The sequence below is a fragment of the Eubalaena glacialis genome, chromosome 2 (assembly GCF_028564815.1).
Source record: "Eubalaena glacialis isolate mEubGla1 chromosome 2, mEubGla1.1.hap2.+ XY, whole genome shotgun sequence".
NCBI lineage: Eukaryota > Metazoa > Chordata > Mammalia > Artiodactyla > Balaenidae > Eubalaena > Eubalaena glacialis.
In genome coordinates, this window is record NC_083717.1 from 160,340,731 (window position 1) to 160,362,427 (window position 21,697).

Sequence of the window (21,697 nt, forward strand, 5' to 3'; positions counted from 1 at the left end):
AAGAACGTGTAATCTGCTGTTTTTGGATGGAATGTCCTATAAATATCAATGAAATCTATCTGGTCTTTTGTGTCATTTAAAGCTTCTGTTTCCTTATTAATTTTCTGTTTGGATGATCTGTCCATTGGTGTAAGTGAGGTGTTAAAGTCCCCCACTATTATTGTGTTACTGTCAATTTCCTCTTTTATAGCTGTTAGTAGTTGGCTTATGTATTGAGGTACTCCTATGTTGGGTGCATATATATTTATAATTGTTATATCTTCTTCTTGGATTGATCCCTTGATCATTATCTAGTGTCCTTCCTTGTCTTTTGTAACATTCTTTATTTTAAAGTCTATTTTATCTGATATGAGTATAGCTACTCCAGCTTTCTTTTGATTTCCATTTGCATGGAATATCTTTTTCCATCCCCTCACTTTCAGTCTGTATGTGTCTCTAGGTCTAAAGTGGGTCTCTTGTAGACAGCATATATATGGGTCTTGTTTTTGTATCCATTCAGCAAGCCTGTGTCTTTTGGTTGGAGCATTTAATCTATTCACGTTTAAGGTGATTATCGATATGTATGTTCCTATGACCATTTTCTTAATTGTTTTGGGTTTTTGTAGGTCCTTTTCTTCTCTTGTGTTTCCCACTTAGAGAAGTTCCTTTAACATTTGTTGTAGAGCTGGTTTGGTGGTGCTGAATTCTCTTAGCTTTTGCTTGTCTGTAAAGCTTTTGATTTCTCCATCAAATCTAAATGAGATCCGTGCCAGGTAGAGTAATCGTGGTTGTAGGTTCTTCCCTTTCATCACTTTAAGTATATCATGCCACTCCCTTCTGGCTTGTAGAGTTTCTGCTGAGAAATCAGCTGTTAACCTTATGGGAGTTCCCTTGTATGTTATTTGTCGTTTTTCCCTTGCTGCTTTCAATAATTTTTCTTTGTCTTTACTTTTTGCCACTTTGATTACGCTGTGTCTCGGCGTGTTTCTCGTTGCGTTTATCCTGTACGGGACTCGGACTTGGGTGGCTATTTCCTTTCCCATGTTAGGGAGTTTTCGACTATAATCTCTTCAAATATTTTCTCTGGTCCTTTCTCTCTCTCTTGTCCTTTTGGGACCCTTATAATGTGAATGTTGTTGCATTTAATGTTGTCCCAGAGGTCTCTTAGGCTGTCTTCATTTCTTTTCATTCTTTTTTCTTTAGTCTGTTCCGCAGCAGTGACTTCCACCATTCTGTCTTCCAGGTCACTTATCCATTCTTCTGCCTCAGTTTTTCTGCTACTGATTCCTTCTAGTGTAGTTTTCATTTCAGTTATTGTATTGGTCATCTCTGTTTGTTTGTTCTTTAATTCTTCTAGGTCTTTGTTAATCATTTCTTGCATCTTCTCAATCTTTGCCTCTATTCTTATTCCGAGGTCCTGGATCATCTTCACTATCATTATTCTGAATTCTTTTTCTGGAAGGTTGCCTCTCTCCACTTCATTTAGTTGTTTTTCTGGGGTTTTTTCTTGTTCCTTCATCTGGTATATAGCCCTCTGCCTTTTCATCTTGTCTATCTTTCTGTAAATGTGGTTTTTATTCCACAGGCTGCAGGATTATAGTTTTTCTTGCTTCTGCCGTCTGCCCTCTGGTGGTTGAGGCTATCTAAGAGGCTTGATGGGAGGCTCTGGTGGTGGGTAGAGCTGACTGTTGCTGTGGTGGTCAGAGCTCAGTAAAACTTTAATCCACTTGACTGTTGATGGGTGGGGCTGGGTTCCCTCCCTGTTGGTTGTTTTGCCTGAGGCAACCCAACACTGGAGCCTACCTGGGCTCTTTGGTGGGGCTAGTGGCAGACTCTGGGAGGGCTCACGCCAAGGAGTGCTTCCCCGAACCTCCGCTGCCAGTGTCCTTGTCCCCACAGTGAAACAGAGCCAGCCCCCGCCTCTGCAGGAGACCCTCCAACACTAGCCGGTAGGTCTGGTTCAGCTTCCCCCAGGGTCACTGCTCCTTCCCCCGGGACCTGATGCGCACACTATTCCGTGTGTGCCCTCCAAGAGTGGGGTCTCTGTTTCCCCCAGTCCTGTTGAAGTCCTGCAGTCAGTTCCCACTAGGCTTCAAAGTCTGATTCTCTATGAATTCCTCCTCCCGTTGCCGGACCCCCAGGTTGGGAAGCCTGACGTGGGGCTCAGAACCTTCACTCCAGTGGGTGGACTTCTGTGGTATAATTGTTCGCCAGTCTGTGAGTCACCCACCCAGCAGTTATGGGATTTGATTTTACTCTGATTGTGCCCCTCCTACCGTCTCACTGTGGCTTCTCCTCTGTCCTTGGACGTGGGGTATCCTCCTTGGTGAAGTCTAGTGTCTTCCTGTCGATGATTGTCCAGCAGCCAGTTGTGATTCTGATGCTCTCGCAAGAGGGAGTGAGAGCACGTCCTTCTACTCCGCCATCTTGGTTAATCTCCTCTAGCCAGGACTTTTTATTTATTTATTACAAATTATGATCTAATAACTTCCACAAGGTAGAAGCAGATACACACACAGACACACACACAGGCACAGACACACACACACACACGAATAGTAATTGTTAAAAGCATCTAGTACACTTTACTGCAATCGAGTACTAGATTTGACTCTAAGTATCCTGGAAACCAAGACAAAATAGGAACAAAAAAAATATGTCCTATGGATATCATTATCTGAAAAGAAGAATCATCAGTTTTCCAGGAGAGTCAAAGTTCTCTCAAAAAAAAGTTTGAGTAGTATTCACCATAAGCAAATTATAAAGCATAATGGATAAGTATTCAATTATGGACTTATAAAAGATATATAAATTTTTTTCTATCACTTTTACTATTATGCTTTTGTAAGGAGGTGAGCATCAGAGGTTTTTCTTAAAAGGAAGAAGGTTTAACTATTTTAAATTGCATGCAGACATATTTGGTTGATCTAAAAAGAGATAATTTTTGGTAGCTTCTCCTTTCACTTTTCTAACCAGGATTTTCCACACAGCAGCAGTTTTTAATTTTGACAAAATACAGTTTATATATATTTCTTTTTATGGATGGTACTTTCTGTTTTAAATCTAAGAATTCTTGCCTAGCCCATAAGACTTTCTCCTGTTTTTTCCTAAGAATTTAATATAATTTTACATTTCACATTTAACTCTATGATCTAGTTTGAGTTAATTTTTCTTTAAGGTGTGACACAGGTGGAGGTTAAACTTTTTTGCCTCTGGATGTCCACTTTTTCCAGCACCATTTGTTGACAAGATTGTCTTTCCTTTATTGAATTGCTTTTGTACTTTTGTCAAAAATGAGTTGGGCATATTTGTGTGGGTCTGTTCTGGGTTCTGTATTCTGATTTATTGATATGTGTGTTTATCCTTCTGCTAATACCACACATTCATTATTACTGTATCGATATATCTTGAAATCTAGAAGAGTGGTTCCTCTTAGTTCTTTTTCAAAATTGTTTTAACTATTCTAGTTCCTTTGTCTTTCTATATGAATTTTAGAATGATGTTGTCTAGGTATACAAAAAATTAACTGAGATTTTGATAGGAAGCGTGCTAAACTGGATATCAATTTGGGGAGAATATGTATCGTTACTGTGTTGAGTCTTCCAATCCATGAACACCGTATGTCTCTTATTAGTTCTTTGATTTCCTTCACCAGTATTTTATAATTTTCAGTATACAAGTGCTGTACAAGATTTGTTAGATGTACTTACGAGTATTTCATTTTCTTTTGAACAATGGTAAATGGTATTATATTTTAACTTTAAGATAATGTTTTCATGGTTAGTACATAGAAATATAATTGATTTTTATATGTTGATCTTACATCCTAACATCTTGATGAACTCACTTATTAGTTCAAGGAGTTTTTGGTAGATTTTGTGTGTTGACGATGCTGTTATATGTAATGAGGGATAGCTTACTTCTGTCTTTTTAATCTGTATGCCTTTTGTTTCCTTTTATTGCCTGTTGCACTGGTTAAATCTTCCATTACTTCATTCAGTAAGAGTGATGAGAGAAGACATTTTCATTTTGTTTCTGACCTTTAGGGGGAAAGCATTCAGTCTTTTTACCATTGAGAATGGTTTTAGCTGAAGATTTTTATAAATGCTGTTTATCAAGTTGATGAATTTCCCTTTTATTCCTATTTTTTTTGAGATTTTTTTTTTTATTATGGAGGGATGCTGAATGTTGTGAAATGCTTTTTCTGCCTCAGTTGAATGATCATGTGATTGTACTTCTTTAACCTATTACTATGTTGGATTACATTAATTGTTTTTCAAATTTTGAAACAGCCTTGCATCCCTAGAATAAACCCCATTTGGTCTTGGTGTGTAATTCTTTTTATATATTGCTGAATTCTGTTTGCTGACTTTTGGCTAAGGATCTTTGGAGTCTATATTCACATGGGAAATATTTGTGGAATTTTGTTTTTGTTTTTTGGTACTGTCTTTGGTTTCTGCATCAGGGTAATAGTAGATTCATAAAATCAATTTGGAAGTTTTCCCTCCACTTGTTTTCTGAAAGAGATGGTATAGAATTGGTATTAATTGTTCTGTAGATATTTGGTAGGATTTTCCACTGAAGTCATCGTAGCCTGGAGATTTCCTTTTTGGGGAGATTTTAAATTGCAAATTCAATTTCATTAGTAGTTGTAGGATTATTCAAATTATTTATATCATATTGGGTGAATTGTGGTAATTGTGTTTTTTGAGAAATTGGTCTGTTTTCTTTATGTTGCTAAATTTAACTCCTTTATAGTTGTTTGTAATATTCCTTTATTATTTTGATTTCTATGGAGTCCATAGTCATATACCTCCTGTTTTATTCCTGATATTGGTAGTTTGTGTCTTCTATTTTTTTTTTTCTTTGTCAGTCTTGTTAGAGGTTTGTCAACTTAATTGATCTTTTCTCAGACCCAGCTCTTTAGGGTATGTGTGCTGGTGACAAATTTTCTTAGTTTTACTTCATTTGAAAAATGTCCTAATTTCTTCTCCACCTCTGAAGGATATTTTCACTGTATATAGTATGTAGGTTCACAGTTCTTTTATTTGAGCACTTCCTTCTTCCCTGGTTTCTGATCTCCTGTCATTTGAATTGTTTTTCTGCTGTTGGTAAGGTGTAGTTTCTCTCTCACTGTTTTCAAGATTTTTTCTTTGTCTCTAGTTTTCAGAAATTTGGCTATGATTTGTCTTGGTACAGATTTCATTACCTTTCTTCTGTTTGAGATTTGCTCTGCTTTTTGCATCTGTATGTTTGTGTCTTTTGCCAAATTTGGGAAGTTTTCAAGGCATTATTTCTTCAAATACTTTTTCAGCCTTGCACTTTTTCTCCTCTCCTTTAAGACTCAAATGATAGGAAAGTTAGGCCTTTTGTTATGGTCCCATAGATCCTTGAGGCTTTGTTTATTTTTAATTTTTTTTGGTCTATTTTTCTGTGATTAAACGTGTTTATCATTTCTGTATTGGTACCTATCAGTTGTCTTTTTTCATTCAGTTTGAGATCTTCCTGGTTCTTTTTATGACAATTGACCTTTTATCTTTTTTTTTTGTTTTTATTGAAGTATAGTTGATTTACTATGTTGTGTTAGTTTCTGGTTTACAGAGTTTTATCTGGATATGTGTTCACGAGTGGGATTCCTGGATCATATGGCAACTCTGTTTTTAGTTTTTTTAAGGAACCTTCATACTGTTCTCCATAGTAGCTGCACCAGTTTGCATTCTCACCAACAGTGTAGGAGGGTTCCCTTTTCTTTACACCATCTCCAGCATTTGTTATATGTAGACTTTTTAATGATGGCCATTCTGACCAGTGTGAGGTGTAGTTTTGATTTGAATCTCTCTAATAATTAACAGTGTTGAGCATCTTTTCATGTGTCTGTTGGCCATCTGTATGTCTTTTTTGGAGAAATGGCTGTTTAGGTCTTCTGCCCGTTTTTTGATTGGGTTGTTTGTTTTTTAGATATTGAATTGCATGAGCTGTTTGTATGTTTTGAAAATTAAACCCTTGTTGGTCGCATTGTTTGCAAATATTTTCTCCCATTTCGTAGGTTGTCTTTTCATTTTGTTTATGGTTTCCTTTGCTGTGCAAACATTTATAAGTTTGATTAGGTCCCATTTGTTTATTTTTGCTTTTATTTCTGTTGCCTTGGGAGACTGACCTAAGAAAACACTGGTACAATTTATGTCAGAGAATGTTTTGCCTATGTTCTCTTCTAGGAGTTTTATGGTGTCATATCTTATATTTAAGTCTTTAAGCTATTTTGAGCTTATTTTTGTGTATAGTGTGAGGGAGTGTTCTAACTTCATTGATCTACATGAGGCTGTCCAGCTTTTCCAGCATCAATTGCTGAAGAGACTGTCTTTTCTCCATTGTATATTCTTGCCTACTTTGTCAAAGATTAATTGACCATAGGTGTAAGGGGTTTTTTAGGGGCTCTCTATTCTGTTCCATTGATCCGTAATGACAGTTGATATTTTTGTTGAAACCTGGGCATTTTGGGTATTACATTATGAACTGGGATCTTATTTAAATCTTCTGTTTTTGCTGGCTCACTTACACATTGCTCAGGCAGGAAAAGGGAGGTAGTCATTTCCTCTTTACTGCCAGGCTGGGGTAGAAGTCAAGTTCTCCATTTGGCCTCCTTTGATACTTGAGTTAGGCCCTCCATGGCACTGCTGGGTGAGCATGGTACTTCTGGCCCCCCACTGAGTCTTCAGTGATCTCTCATTGTCTAGGATTGGTCGGTGAACATATATGAGGATGGATGAATATATTTGGAAGTTTTCCCAATAACCTGAGTTTTGATATGGGCTTTAGCCAGAGATATAAAAAATAGAGGAGAGCATAAATTGGTTCTGTAATTTATGCTCTTCTGTGCATAGTCATGGAAATATGCTATACTAATGCATGTGCTAGGGATTAACATCAACTAGCTCTGTATAGTGCATGGTAATCCTCCTGTGTTCCTATAAACCAGAGATCAGTAAACTTTTTCCATAAGGGGTAGATAGTAAATATTCTAGGTTTTGTGGGCCAAGAGGCAAAATTGAAGATATTATGTATATACTACTATCACAAAAAAGAAAACATATTATTACAATTTTTAAAATTTATGAAATCCAAATATAATTATAATAATTAAGTGCCGTATTTGTCATACACATTTACCAATTTAAAGAATGGAATTGGGTTGGGAATGATTAGAGTTTACAGTTAGTATTTCTTGTCATTAAAATAAATTGTAAATGTTAATTTATTAATGCTGATTTGTATGGAGTGTTTTATTTTTGCATATGTCTTTCCACACATTGAAAAGATAGTTATTGGTGAATACTGATATCAGTCCATGAACAGATAATTTTAATGGAGCACATTAATTATTTGGAATGTGGTTTTAGAATTCTATTAAGTTTTCTTGCCTTTTAGCATGTACATTACATTGCAGAATAATCACATCCAATTGAAGACAAGGTGGAAGCTCCTTAGTTGCATAGTTATTAAGTGGATTTTAAAATATGAAAAAATTTCTTTCCACTTGCATCAGATCCAAAAAATGCTGCTCAAACTGTAGTTTGAACTCAGGAAACATATCTGTTGCAAATTTGTTGGGAAAGGAGATTTCGCTTATTGTTTTAACTTTTCTCAGGGTGGGAATGTTTTACCTTTTGACAGCAAAGTGCACAACAGCTTCAAATTACTTAAAATTACTTAAGATTCAAACAACATTGGTAGTTGTGAAATGGTTGTCATAGTATAGATTTTACATATTAGCATTATTTTGGCTTGTAATTTTAGGTTGGATATATTAAGAAAATTACTAAATTTCCATCATGACAGTTTTCATCTTTCAGTTCGCTCAGTGATAGTTCTTTACTTAGTTTGCATCCTTTTTTAGTTTTTTTTTAGTTTTTCAGGGAACTTTTCTCCTAGGAGGTGAAAATGGTAGGACTTAAACATGGAAAAAAATATAAAGTGGCATATGAGGATAGGTAATTGGTAATAGTCAAATGCATCTTAAAATGAATCTACTTAAAATTGGAACAAAATTTGGTGTAAGAAATGGATTAGAATCCTGATATTCATATGGAATTGCAAGGGATGCTGAGTAGCCAAAAATATCTTGAAAAAGAAAAAGCTGGGGGACTCACAGTTCCCAATTTAAAAGCTTCTTACAAAGCTACAGTAATAGAAACAGTGTGATATTAGCATAAGGGTAGACATATAGATAAATGGTATAGAATTGAGTCTAGAAATCAGCTCATGTGTCTGTGAGTATTTGATTTTTCAGAAGAGTGCCAAGGCCATTCAATGGGGAAAGAACAGCCTCTTTAGTAACTGGTGCTGGAACAACTAGATACCCACACGTAAAAGAATGAAGCTAGACTCTTACTTTCACACCATGTACAAACATTAAGTCAAAATGAATAAAAGACCTAAATATAAGAGTTAAAATTATGAAATTCTTAGAGGAAAACATAGGGGAAGTTCTTCATGACCTTGGATTTGGCAATGGTTTCTTTAAATATGATACCAAAAGCACAAACTACCAAAGAAAAAATAGACAAATCGAACTTCCTCAAAATTAAAAACTGTTGTGCATTAAAAGACATCATCTAGAGAGCATAAAGACAACCTACAGAATGGGAGAAGATATTTGTAAATCATATGTCTGGGTCTAGTATCCAGAATATATAAGGACATCTTACAACTCAACAACCTAATTAAAAAGTGTGCAAAGAACTTAAATAGACATTTCTCCAAAGAAAATATACAAATGGCCAACAAGCATATTAAAGAGTGCTCAATGTCATTTATCATTAGGGAAATATAATCAAAACCACAATGAGATAATACTTCACACCCCACTGTTATGACTAAATTTAAAAAGACAGACAATAACGTCTGTGGATGTGGGGAAATGGAATCCTTGTACATTGTTGGTGGAATGTAAAATAGTGCAGCTGCTTTGGAAAACAATTTGGCAAAAAGTTAAACATGGAATTTCTGTATGATCCAGCAATTCCATTTCTGGGTGTATACCTCAAAGAGTTGAAAACAGGTACTCAAACAAATATTTGTACGTGCATGCTCACTTAGCCTGTTCACAATAACTGAAAGGTGGAAACAGCTCAAACGGCCAACAAAGGGTGAATGGATGAACAAAAGTGGTACATACATACAATGGAATATTATTCAGCCATAAAGAGGAATGATTTTTCTCTGTACATGGATGAACCTTGAAAACATTATGCTCAGTGAAAGAATCCAGACACAAAAAGTCATATATTGTATGCTTCCATTTGTATGAAATATCCAGAATAATTAAATCCATAGAGACCGAAAACAGACTGGTGGTTGCCAGGGATTGGGGGAAGGGAAGGGAGGATTGGGGACTTGCTGCTTAACGGGTACCAGGTCTTCTCTTGGGTTGATGAAAATGTTTTGGAAATAGACGTGGAGGTGCACAACATTGTGAATGAACTAAATGTCACAGAATTGTGCACTTTAAAATGGTTAATTTTGTGTTATGTGATTTTCATCTGAATAACACAAAATACAGAGATTTATCTTAAAAAAATGAAACCAAGAATTATGGAGTTAGTCTAATTTTTCTTATATCAGGTATTAATTGAACTATCTGATATATTTTCAAAATAAAAGGAATTAAGTGCTCATATTTTTTGGTATATTTTAAAATTACAGCATAATGACATTTTCCACTAAACCTTTAACTTTCACACTGTGATCATAGAAAGGGACATTTTTTGAAAAATATGTATGTTCCTAAGAACCAGCTCTTAATTTTGTGATATTAATCATTGGAACAAAGAGCATAATAATTCCTTTTGTTGGCATATACTGGGGGGGGGGAGAACAACAGAAAAATATGATGACCAAACTGATTGATTTTGGTGTGATTTACACATGAAAAAAGTATGTTTACTAGCTTCTTAAAATCTACCATGTTCTTATTTATAATTCAAAAACAAAATTTGTTACATTGGTGAAATATATTTTAAACTAAAAATAATAAATATATTAGGCAGGTAAAGTTTCAGAATATTTGTTAAGAAACTATTGAATTTCTTTAGATTTCTTGCTCTGTTTTAAACTTAAACTTTGGATGGGATATGAACGTTAGAAAGTGCCTCCTTTAGCAAAATTCATTTTCACTAGCTGACTAATAAGCCTTTATAGGAGCAAAGGTTTATTCTATTTTAATTAAGCCTCCAAAACTTTCAGGCTTTTGAAGTTTTTAACTAAGCTCTCATATTTGCCAAATTGGGCAAGAAACTATGAGAACAAATTTTATGATATAATATATTATAATTTCAGTATTAGTTCAACGCAACTGGAAACCAACTTTTCTTATAGTGTGGCATTTTATTTTTTTCCTTTTGGCCCTAATTAGGAAATGGTGTAATAAGCATTTGTGTTAAAATTATGAAGAGCAGAAAATTTGTCTCAAATCAACAGGTTGAGATCAGTGTCTGTTAAATATGGAGAGAAAATTATATATTCAAAATTACCTCATTGTGGAAAAAAAAAACGTGGGGGATATCTTTTTGGAGTTAATAAAAAAACTTGATTTCAACTTCAGATCCTTCAAATGCATCATTATATACATTTTTCATTTATATTAGAGGCAGATTCAGATTTATGGCGCTTATAATTTTGAGCTGTAAGAAAAGGGAATATAAAATCTAAATAAAATATTAGGTAATGGATCTTTGAAAGGAACAAGGCAAGTGTTATATTCTTCTTGCTCCTTATGAAGATTCAAAATGGCTAACAGATACATAATAAAACTGTTAAATTGAAGTAGGAAATACTCACTTAATATTTATGCTAACAAATACAAAACTTTTATATGAGTAAAATTTTATTTCACCTTTAATTTTGGGATGGATATTTTATCAAGGTATAGACTTAGATTCTAGATTTTCCCCCAGCATTTTAACTATATTGTTCCATTGTCTTCTGTATTCCATAGTTTATGTTGGACTCTCAGCTGCAAGTTTTATTGTTTTTCCTTTGAAGGTGATGTGTCCTTTTTTTCCCGTTGCTGTTTTAAAGATTTTCTTCTTATCTTTGATTTTCAGCAGTTTGCTGAGGGTGGTTTTCTTTCACATTTTCCAGTACAGGGTTGGCTATATTCCCAGAGTCAATGAGTAATGTATTATATCAGTTTTGGAATATTCTCAGCTGTTTTTTCTGAAAATATTGCTTCTTCCCCATTCTCTTTCTCCTCAACTACAGTTACATTAGCTGTTTGATTCCAACATGTCTCTTATGCTCTGTTCTTTTTTTTTTCTTCCTCTTTTTGCTTCAGTTTGGATGCTTTCTGCTGATCTCTTCAAGTTCACTAATCCTGTGTTTTGCTGTGTTGAGTTGGCTAAAAATCCACCCACAGATTTCTTAATTTCAGATACTGTATTTCTCCGTTCTAAAATTATTATTAGATTCTTTTTCACAGATTTTAATTCTCTATGGAAATGTGAAAATTTTCATCTACTGTGAACATTTTTTCTATATCTTTAACTTATGGTTTTCTTAAAGTCCTTGTCTTCTAATTCTGTATTATCTGTGGGTTGGCATATACATTATTTTTTAACTGGTTATTGGTCACATTTTGTCCCCTTTCCTGTACTTTGTAACTATTATTGTATACCAAATACTGTTTATCATAGGATCATAGAAATTGATGTAAATGTTATTTTCTTTCAATATTATATTAGAAAGAAATGATTCAGTGTTAACCGTCTCAACTCAACCACAAATTGAGCTGGGTGGTTTGAGTGACAGCTTTAGATATACTCAGTCTACCTCTGGTTTTAAATGTCTTAAGGGCCAGACCTGTTGTGTTGCAGTTATTCCTCTCTGCTGTGGCTTTGTACTAATGTACTGTGAAGTTGTTGGAGATTTTACTCTACCATTTGCCTTCTGCCCCCTTTTACTCATCTCCCCTCTCAAGGTGGGATGCTTGATTGAGAGCAAATATCTTGAGGGGAGACCTATTGAAATTCTGCACTGAAAGTGGTAGGCTCCATCTGTTGTAGTGTGACTTTAACTCCTAATCACTTCTGCACTGCAGAAAACATTATTTGCCCTGTGTCCCATTCTCTTCTCCTTCCCCCAGAACTTCTTGTGCAGTCCTAGGCCTCAGCAAATCTTCCAGAAGAAAACTGTCTGTCTTGTGGGTCCCATGGGATTCCAGTCTGTCATTGCCCGCCCAAGAGCTATCACAAACTATGCTGGTTTCTCTTTTCCCTGGTAGTGTCCCTCTGTCTGGTTCTTAGGTCTAGATGGTAAATCCTCCCAGTAATGAAACAATCAGGAGGCTCAGCTTACCCAAGAAGAGATAGCACTTTTCTCCTAGTTTATCCTTTTTGTATCCAAAGTTCTCCATTGTCTTTAAAAATATGATTTTGGGGGATAGTTTATCTTTTTTTTTTTTTTCTAGTTGTTGTGGAAGCAGTGACTTGCCACTATGGATTGGTAAATTAGTCTTGTAAGAGTAAAATAAAATTCAGACCCATATGTTTATTCTTTTATATATTTATATAAAGTCTGTGTGCTTAGATTATTGATTTGTTATTGAATGTTAATATTTGCTGTTTAATCTACCAGGCCCAGAAATTGATCATTCTTGTTTAGAAAAACCCTATCCAGAGAACCAATTTTAATTTCAAAATTCCTTTTGGACAGTAGTAATTTAAATGAAATGTAAACAAAAATTGATTTTCTTTTTCTTTCCCCTTTTCCTGTTTAGTGAGTGATAGTTGCTTCAGGAATCTTGCAGAAGATCGCAGTGGGATAAATCTCAAAGATCTTGTACAAGATCCTTCTTTGTAAGTATTTGGTTTTCAGTATTAAGTGTAAATTAAAAGTTTATGATTTGTGTGACTTTTTCCAGAAGAGTTGTAACAGAACTGATTTAAGGTTGAGTAATTTCTTGTTTTCTAACAATTTGTGTTACATATCGTGAAGCACATAGAACAGTTTCAACAGAAGTGAAGTTATGGAACACTTTCTGTTTAGAAATTGAAGAGATTTTAGAAGAAGAGGTGAAGTTGTGATTAATGATTGACTTTCAAAGAGTATCTACTAATGGTTGATGATATCTTACCAATTTGGCAGTAGATAGTAGGCAGGGAAGATAATTAGTAGTTGTTTTGCTTGGGAAGGCAAGATTGAATTTGTTTACATCAATTTTAAACTTTTTTGAATAATTTATAATAATCATTTGTAAGTATAATTACAAATGTAAAACAGTTATTTGTAATAACAATATACTTGACTGTATTGAATATATTTCTGATGTTTTACATTAGAACACTATATGTAGCACAAGATTTTTGAAGAGTTTTGTAGGTTTCAATTTTTAATGTTCTTGCTCATGAGTCAATTCCATTCTTTATCAGAACATATTTCATATCAGAATATAATGTCACTTTCTATTTCTATTTCATGAATCAATTTTTTTCAGTTTTATATTAACTGCAAATCATGCATACTATCTTCTGTAGGAAAATATCCTTCCAGTAAGATCACCTTTTATTAAAAAAATATTCAATACTAAGCCCTGGGCAGCAGGGAAAGAAAATTGAGTGTTGGCAGATGCTTTCTTTAATGATATTTAATGCATTCAGTAAAATATATTATAACAAAAAATTACTCTTTCACATCAGATGTAATCTATACTCATCCAAATTTTACTAGTAATTCATTTAAAATTGTGTGCGGAATAAAACACAGGATTGTGTTGAACCTGAAGGTTATTGATTTTGTAATGATTTTCCAAGTCATTAAAAAAATATAGTTACAAGACAGAATGGTGAAAATGATTGAATATTGAAGTTATTGTAATGAACTCATTATTGTAATGAGTTTCGAAATGAGTTTCTAATCCCAATTCTCTAAATTTTTTTTCTTTTTTTAATGTCTCTCTTTTCCTCATTCAAAAGGATTGTCAATATTCTTTCTCCATGATTTTTATTGAAATGAAGATTGATAAGTTGTCCTTTCAGTTCTATAAATATTTAATGAAGAATAGAATTGTTCTATGTGGATATAAATATTCCTAGTAAATGAATATTGAATAACATGTGCATGAGGATATGGGAAGAAACTTTACAATATCATTGAAAGATGTCACCCATTTGAATGGATAAAATAAATTATTCCATTGTATTATTTGTAAGGTATATTTTTGGTACAGTGGGATTATATATCTTTTTAATGCAGTCTTTTTGGAAAAAAATGTGCTTATATGGACTTCAATAATATAAAAGCTGGGGAGAATATACTTGAAAAATGGATTATAATAATGAGTTGTAGTGTTTTGAAACACTTTGGTACTTCTTCCTAGAATGTAGAATAATATTCATAATGTAACCTATCACTAAAATAGGAATTTAATCTTAGAGAAAATTTCTAAGAGAAATTTATCTCAGATCACTACTGCATTGAGTGGACAAAATAATTCTAAGTCTCTGTTTTAAAGTAGCCAGATATCTTAATTTAACATCATTCTCTTAACTTGGCATTAGTCTCTTGGCATTAGTCTTGAATGTAAGAATTCAGTGAGCAGGAATTTGTCTTTGCCCTTGACACTTGGATTTGGAAAGAACTTTTTTCGTAATAAGAATTGTCAAAATGTACTATTAATGACTAATTCATTTTTTAAAGATATATTTCTTACTTGCTGAAATTCTGTAGGGAAAGAAATGCCTGGTGTGGAAAACTAATGTGTTTTTTTCAGTTGTTATGATGGGAAATATTTTATTCTGAGTTACTATTGTATAACAATATTAACTTAGTACATACCTTAAGCCAGCTACCTGTTCTCTGGCGCAGACTCCCAGACTCTTGATGTAATTCTTTACTGTTTATTCATCAGTTCATGTACACTACTTTTTGGTTCTATATGAATTGTTTATGTTGTAACATAAAGTAGAAAATATTTCGGAAATAACTTTTCTGCAAAAATCCCCTCAAAAAATAACCGGCATTTGATGAGTACTCCTGACTAGTGTAAGGGTTGCTAAAATTGTATAATATGTTATTTTAATAAATGTTCCAAATAAAAAATATTATTAGAATAAGATATGTGTGTTGAATGAATGCTCTATGTGTTAATCTGCCTGGCAGATTTGTATTATGCTTCACCTACGTGAGCTCCTGATGCTGAAAGGAGTTGATGTGTGAAGAAAAATTAAGTACTGTGTTTCAATCACTAATGCTGTTAGAAAGGAAGACAGAATAAAGAGAGAAGGAAAAAGTAGGTTGAGAAGAACCCAGGCTAATCTGATCAATATTGATACTCAGAATGGTGTGTAGAGTGTCTTAATCAGATAAATGAGCAGGTATGGAATATCTGTGGACAAAGTATAGTAATAAAACCGAGTTGTATGTGTGTATATGTATGAATGAATGAAGTTTGAGAGGTTTACTGCCTCAGAGGAGAGCAAAAGGGCAGAACCAAAAGTGACTAATTTATACTCTTATATCTATGGCAAGCTAATGGAACAATGTGATAGATCCTCTGTAGTTTATCTAAACTGTGTATAGTACACAACCCAAGATTTTTAGTAAAATCATTGTAGTGAAATAATTATTGGGCTTGAGTGAACTGAGTGAGCTATATTGTGTGAACATGATGAAGGAGGGATGCCATGGGAGGAGAAAAAAAAATAAAGTTGTGAATCCCTAAGCAAGATTTTCTGATCTTGTTACTAACTTTTGATTTGATGTAATAATGAGAGCAGAATCTGACTTGTGACAAGGTTGTGGTGAGGGGAATACATGACAAGCTCTCTTCTTTGGGTAGTTACTCTAAGTATTTGTTTCTGTCGTAGTCTTGTAGGTGTTACGTACAAGACCAAGTAGAGGAACTTGACTTTCACTTTTTGCTAATAATGTGCCTAAAGGTTTGTTCGAATTAGTAATTTGCATGCATGTTAAATTTTGAAATAAACAATTTAACAGTTTTACTTATCTTCTATTTATGATTATAAACATTTTAAGAATGATTTCCTCTGCTGTATGTATAATTTGTCAATTTGAGTTGTTTTATGAGACTTCTTGTATTAGTTGTGGTCTTCAATGGCACATTGAAAAGTGTTGTCAAATTTAACTTGATGTTATATTAGAAACGTATCTAATGTGATACGTAATTTTCATACATACAAGAAACTATTAACATGGTATAATTAATTTTTGTTCTCTTTAAATGGAGGGTTATGTGCTATTTAAATCATAAAAATTTTTACTTTTTCTTGTTATCTATGCTGGAGAGATGACTATTATATGAAAAAGAGATACTGTATATAGCATACTTTCAGTTATATCAGTTGTGTTCTCTATAGTGATAATTCTCAAAAATGCTTTCAAATTTCCATTGTCTATTTGCTGAAGATGAAAGATAAAACATATTACGATATTTATGCTTTAGATTTGTTATTGCTTATTTATAAACTATTTAGCAGAGATAATTATTTGAACTCAGATTCATTTATAGAAATTATTAAAAGCTGTTTAAGAATCAAAAGAGGAAATGTAACATAAGAATGAAAAGGACTAACAGAAATTGAATACCTGTTTGTGCTACTCATTGTGTTGATGCTGATTGTGTGTGTGGGGGGGGTATAGATGGATGTATCTTGTTTGTTTAATTTGCAAAAGCTGTTAAAAATTTTGGTGCATCGTAGATACGTGATATGTAAATCAGAGGAGGAATTGTTTAATTCATAGAAGAATTGTCCATCTCTGAATACTAGAAATATAATTCATAATGTAGGATATTAGTAATTTTCTTTATAGGGCAAATAGGGAAGGTTTATATTCCTTGAAAATTTTGCAAAACATGAACATTATGCCAGTCTTTGTTGTTTTTCTTTCTGTTACTCAGAATGTATTTTCAGTTGTTTCAGTAATGTTAAGATTTTGAAAAAGATTTTACCAAATTACGACCTCTTGTGATTTTTAAGAAAGGATGATTCAATAAAATAGAAGAAATCTTAATTATAAATTCTGGATAAATTGTATTATGGATGAGGAAATACTTCTTCTTGTTAATATTCTTAGTGTATTTTTTTTAATTGTGGTAAAATAAGCGTAACAAAATTTACCGTTTTAACCAATTTTACCATTTGTAAGTGTACAGTTCAGTAATGTTAAGTATATACACACTGTCGTAGCCTATCCCTAGAGTTTTTCATCTTGGAGAACTGTAACTTTATACCGATTAAACAATAACTCCCTATTTCCCCCTCCCCCCAGCCTCTGGCAACTACCGTTCTTTCTGTTTCAATAGTTTTGGAATACTCTAGGAATCTCATTAGTGGAATCATGCAATATTTGTCTTTTTGTGATTGGTTTATTTCAGTTAGCACAATTGCTTCAAGGGAGTTCCAGCATGTGTCAGAATTTCTTTCCTTTTTAAGGCTGAATAATGTTCCATTTTATATATATATATATATATATATATATATATATATATATATATATCACAGTTTGTTTACTTATTCGTCCATTGATGGGCACTGAGTTGCATCTACCTTTTGGCTGTTGTGAATAATGCTGCTCTAAACGTGGGTGTGCAAATATCTCCTTGAGACCCTGGTTTCAATTCTTTTGGATATATACCCAGAAGCGGAATTGCTGTATCATATGGTAATTCTGTTCTTAAGTTTTTGAAGAACTTCCATAGTGTTTTCCATAGTGATTGCACCATTTTATATTCCTGCCAACAGTGCATCAGTGTTCCAGTTTCTCCACTTCCTCACCAACACTCATTTTCTGTTGGTTTTTGTTTCTTAATATAGTAGCCATACTAATGGGTGTGAGGTGATATGTTCTTGGTATTTTTAATTGAACTTCACTTCTTTTATCTTTAATAATTTTGATGCAGCTCATCTAGAGAGTAAAGAAAAATAAAAGGTACTCTCTCTGTTTGATTATTATGATACTTTGGTACCTTGTGAAGTAAACTGTGTTACTTATTCAGTAAAATAGAAATTCTTTTCACTATCATTACAAAGATTATAAAGTACAGATACATCCAGGGTAATTTCATAACAATATCATTTTAATCAATTAATCTTCCTTGTTATGTATTGTGTTACTCATCTTGTATTAATACTGCTCTTTGTTATACCTAATCTGTAAAGGATTGCTTTTGGGTAAAAAAAATTTTCTTATTTAGTTAGAAGGTGCCTGATTGGAAATGCAGCATACTAATTAAATAATAACAAAAACCTGCTAGTTGAAATGTATTTTGATAGTATAGATCATTAGTGTTTGATAATGGCATTTAATGTTTAAGAACAAAGATAAAATTGGACAAAATAGTTGTATCTGATTGTAAATTTCTTAGACATGAAAATTTTATTTACCTTTATGTGCTTCTTTACATATTTTACCACCTTTGGTGCAAGCTATTCTTTTCATGGTCCTGAAACACAGCCTCATCCCCCTGAGTATGTATACTTGTCTTCACACTACAATCTGATTGAATGATATTTTGGTCCCTTGGAGCATGACATTAAATATGAAGGAAAGGCAGGATTGCCGTCTGGAAAGCAATCATATCTAAATATAGCCTGTACTTATCTGCTGGTGTTAAGACAGGTTGCTGTGGTGAACTGAATTTCTTAAAAATGCCAGTCATCAGAGGATAAACAGTGGTTTTTGAAGTGGTTATTTTCCATAGAGCTGTACATTCTCATACTGCAGAGAGATGATTTTAATGTTTTTTATGGCTTATTGATTAAATTTCAATTTTAATGTTTTTTATGGCTTGCTTATTAAATTTCAATTTTAGAGTATCTTTGAGACCTTTAATATATTTTTTAAAAAATATTTCTCTTTAGCTTTTCTTAAAAAATTATTTTATTTTTGGCTGCATTGGGTCTTTGTTGCTGCATGTGGGCTTTCTCTAGTTGTGGCAAGCGAGAGCTACTCTTCGTTGTGGTGCATGGGCTTCTCATTGCGGTGGCTTCTCTTGTTGTGGAGCACTGGCTCTAGATGCGCAGGCTTCAGTAGTTGTGGCGCGCGGACTTATTAGTTGCGGCGCACGGGCGTAGTTGTTCTGTGGCATGTGGGATCTTCGTGGACCAGGGCTTGAACCCATGTCCCCTGCATTGGCAGGCGGATGATTAACCACTGCGCCACCAGGGAAGTCCCAAGAGACTTCTAATTATTAAACAAAATATAAGAGTTTTTATATTGTTATCCTTTGTGTCTCTTAAGATAAATTTCATTTGATGTGGAAATGATTTTTCCAAGGACAGCATTTTAAACATTATTGATCATTCATTTTGCTCTGCTGCCAATAGTTCTGCTAAATCGAAGACAGACACCAAAGCTGTCTTGTCTGTAATAACCTCTCTAACTGTAAGTTTTTATCATTTTTAATCAGGTTCCTTTTTGGATTATATGGTTATTAGACTGTGAAGTATATATTTGGACAGTACAGCTTAATCTAGGCTGGTGCTAAGGTATTATGGTACTGTCCTCTATGTCAGAACTGCAAATCCAAAGACTTTGGATTATACTTTACTTTTAGAAGACTTTCTGTCATTTCCATCATTCCGTACATTCCTGAGAATGTATATTGCAGTTTTTATGGGTTCATTTGTTTAAAAATTTATTTAATCAAAACACTAGTAGATGTTCATCTTACATTCTTCAGCAGTTAGGTTTAATTGACATTGTTCTTGTAATTAAGGAACATATGATTGAAGATGAATAATATCTGAGTTATCTACCTGAGGCATATAGATGACCAATCCAGTATTAGAATTTTTTAATGAAATAAATAATGTATTGTTTTACTTAGTTGATTCTTTCATTTTCAGGGTACAGACACCTAAGTCAAACTAGCTTAAAAAGCTAGTTTGTGATTTGATTGGCATATGTAGCTCTCAAGGAATCAAGAAAGAGTTTCAGAAACCAGATCAAGGGTGGGAGCCTCAAAGAAGAGAATTAGAGAGTTTGTGCAACTGGGTTTGTTTCTCTCACTTTCTGTCATCATCTCTTTTGGTTTTTCTTGGCTTTATTCTCACTTACGTCAGTCAGGCTTTCTCCATGAAACGGGCAAGATGGCTGATAACTTATCTAATTCCCTTCCTTCTAGCTCCATGATCTCTCTTCACTTCATCTCTAAAACATAAAATCTCATGGAATAATTCTGATTTTGTTAATCTGGTCATGTGCCCAAACCTCAGCCAATCACTGTGGCCAGGGGTATAGGCTATCTTGACTTACCATTCATGGGACAGATGCCTGTGGTCAGAATGGTGGGCTACCCTAATTAAATGAGAGAGAAGATAGTCCCAGAAAAAGAGTGATAAAACTAAGACATGTCTAGTGTATTCAGTCTCAGCTGTTAATTTAAGGACGAATGTATACATTGTCAAGAATTGTTATTATTTTAAAACAGAACATTTTGCTTGCCTTCGCATATCATCTCAATTAGGTATTGGTAGTAATAGCTATAATAATTTTAAAGGACTGCATAGTTCAGTTAATTGATAATAGTTGTTCCCTATTTCCTGATATTATTGACTGTTTATGTAGTACACACACACAAATGTGAAATGACTCAGATGAATTTATTACTTTAATTACAACTGGCTAGACAGCAGGTAGAATAATAGCAGATTATTTCTATCTTTCCATACTTTCTTCTTTCTTAAAAAGAGAAACTTTACTGCTGTCAGTCAAAAAGGGAAAAGGAGTCAAAGATTCTCATTCCCTTTTCCATTATAATACCTTAACTGAGGAATATTATTATAGAGGTGTATAAAAGTTTAATGGGAGCACTGACAAAGTATTTTAAAAAGAGGTGATCCTTGAAATGAAGCTTTTGTTAAGGGAAAAAAAAAGCAGGAAAGGAGGAAGGGAGGGAGGAAAGAAGGAATAACAGAGAGAGAGGGAGAGAATGATTGATTATGAGAATGAATAGAAACTCCAGGGGTATGTTACGCTTTTTAGAAACTCAGTTTGGCTGAAGATGAATGAGAGTCTACGAGATTAAAATTAGTGATTAAAACAAAGTTTTGATATCCATGTATTTCATTTGTCAAGAACACATTGATACATCTGACACTGATGGTCAGAGTGAAAAAATGAATGATTGCATTGTCTACTTATATTAGTTTTATATTGCTGTGTAACAGATTACCACAAACTTTCTTAAAACAACACGTATTTATTATCTCACAGTCAGGATTTTGGGCACAGTTTAACTGGTTCCTTTGCTCAGGATCTCCCAAGATTGCAATCTAAGTGTTGGCTGGGGATTGCATTTTCATCTGGAGGCTTGACTAGGGAAGATTGCTCCAAACTAGTTCAGGTTGTTAGCAGAATTTGTATCCTTGTGTTGTATGACTGTATATCCTGCTTTTTGCTGGGAGTTGGCTAGTTTCCTTCTGCACCTTCCATCATCTTACGGTCTATTGCCTACTACATTGAAATTTCCTTTTCTGCATGGGAATCATACTCAATTAGTTTAGCTCTGTCAATTTAGAGATGTAAAACCTAAAGCTCAGCTGAGTTGTGATTTGTCTAAGGTCCTAAAACTACATGGTGATGGGCCTCCTGACAACCAGGCATTGTGTTCTTTCTACTCCTAGCCTTAGACTTTCTTGGTTTTGTTCTCACATTAAAAAAATTTTTTTTCCCAGTTTTATTGAGATATCATTGACATACA

The 21,697-nt window shown here is 33.8% G+C and overlaps 1 protein-coding gene across 11 annotated transcripts in view; it reads left to right on the top strand.

The window, feature by feature from the left end:
- Positions 1–21,697, top strand: part of GPHN (gephyrin) — a 615,197-nt gene that overhangs the window by 107,149 nt on the left and 486,351 nt on the right. For all 11 annotated transcript variants that reach the window (XM_061180933.1, XM_061180924.1, XM_061180928.1 and 8 more), the window contains exon 2: positions 12,752–12,830. In XM_061180933.1, the coding sequence (XP_061036916.1) occupies positions 12,752–12,830 (79 nt within the window). The remainder of the gene's footprint in view (positions 1–12,751; positions 12,831–21,697) is intronic.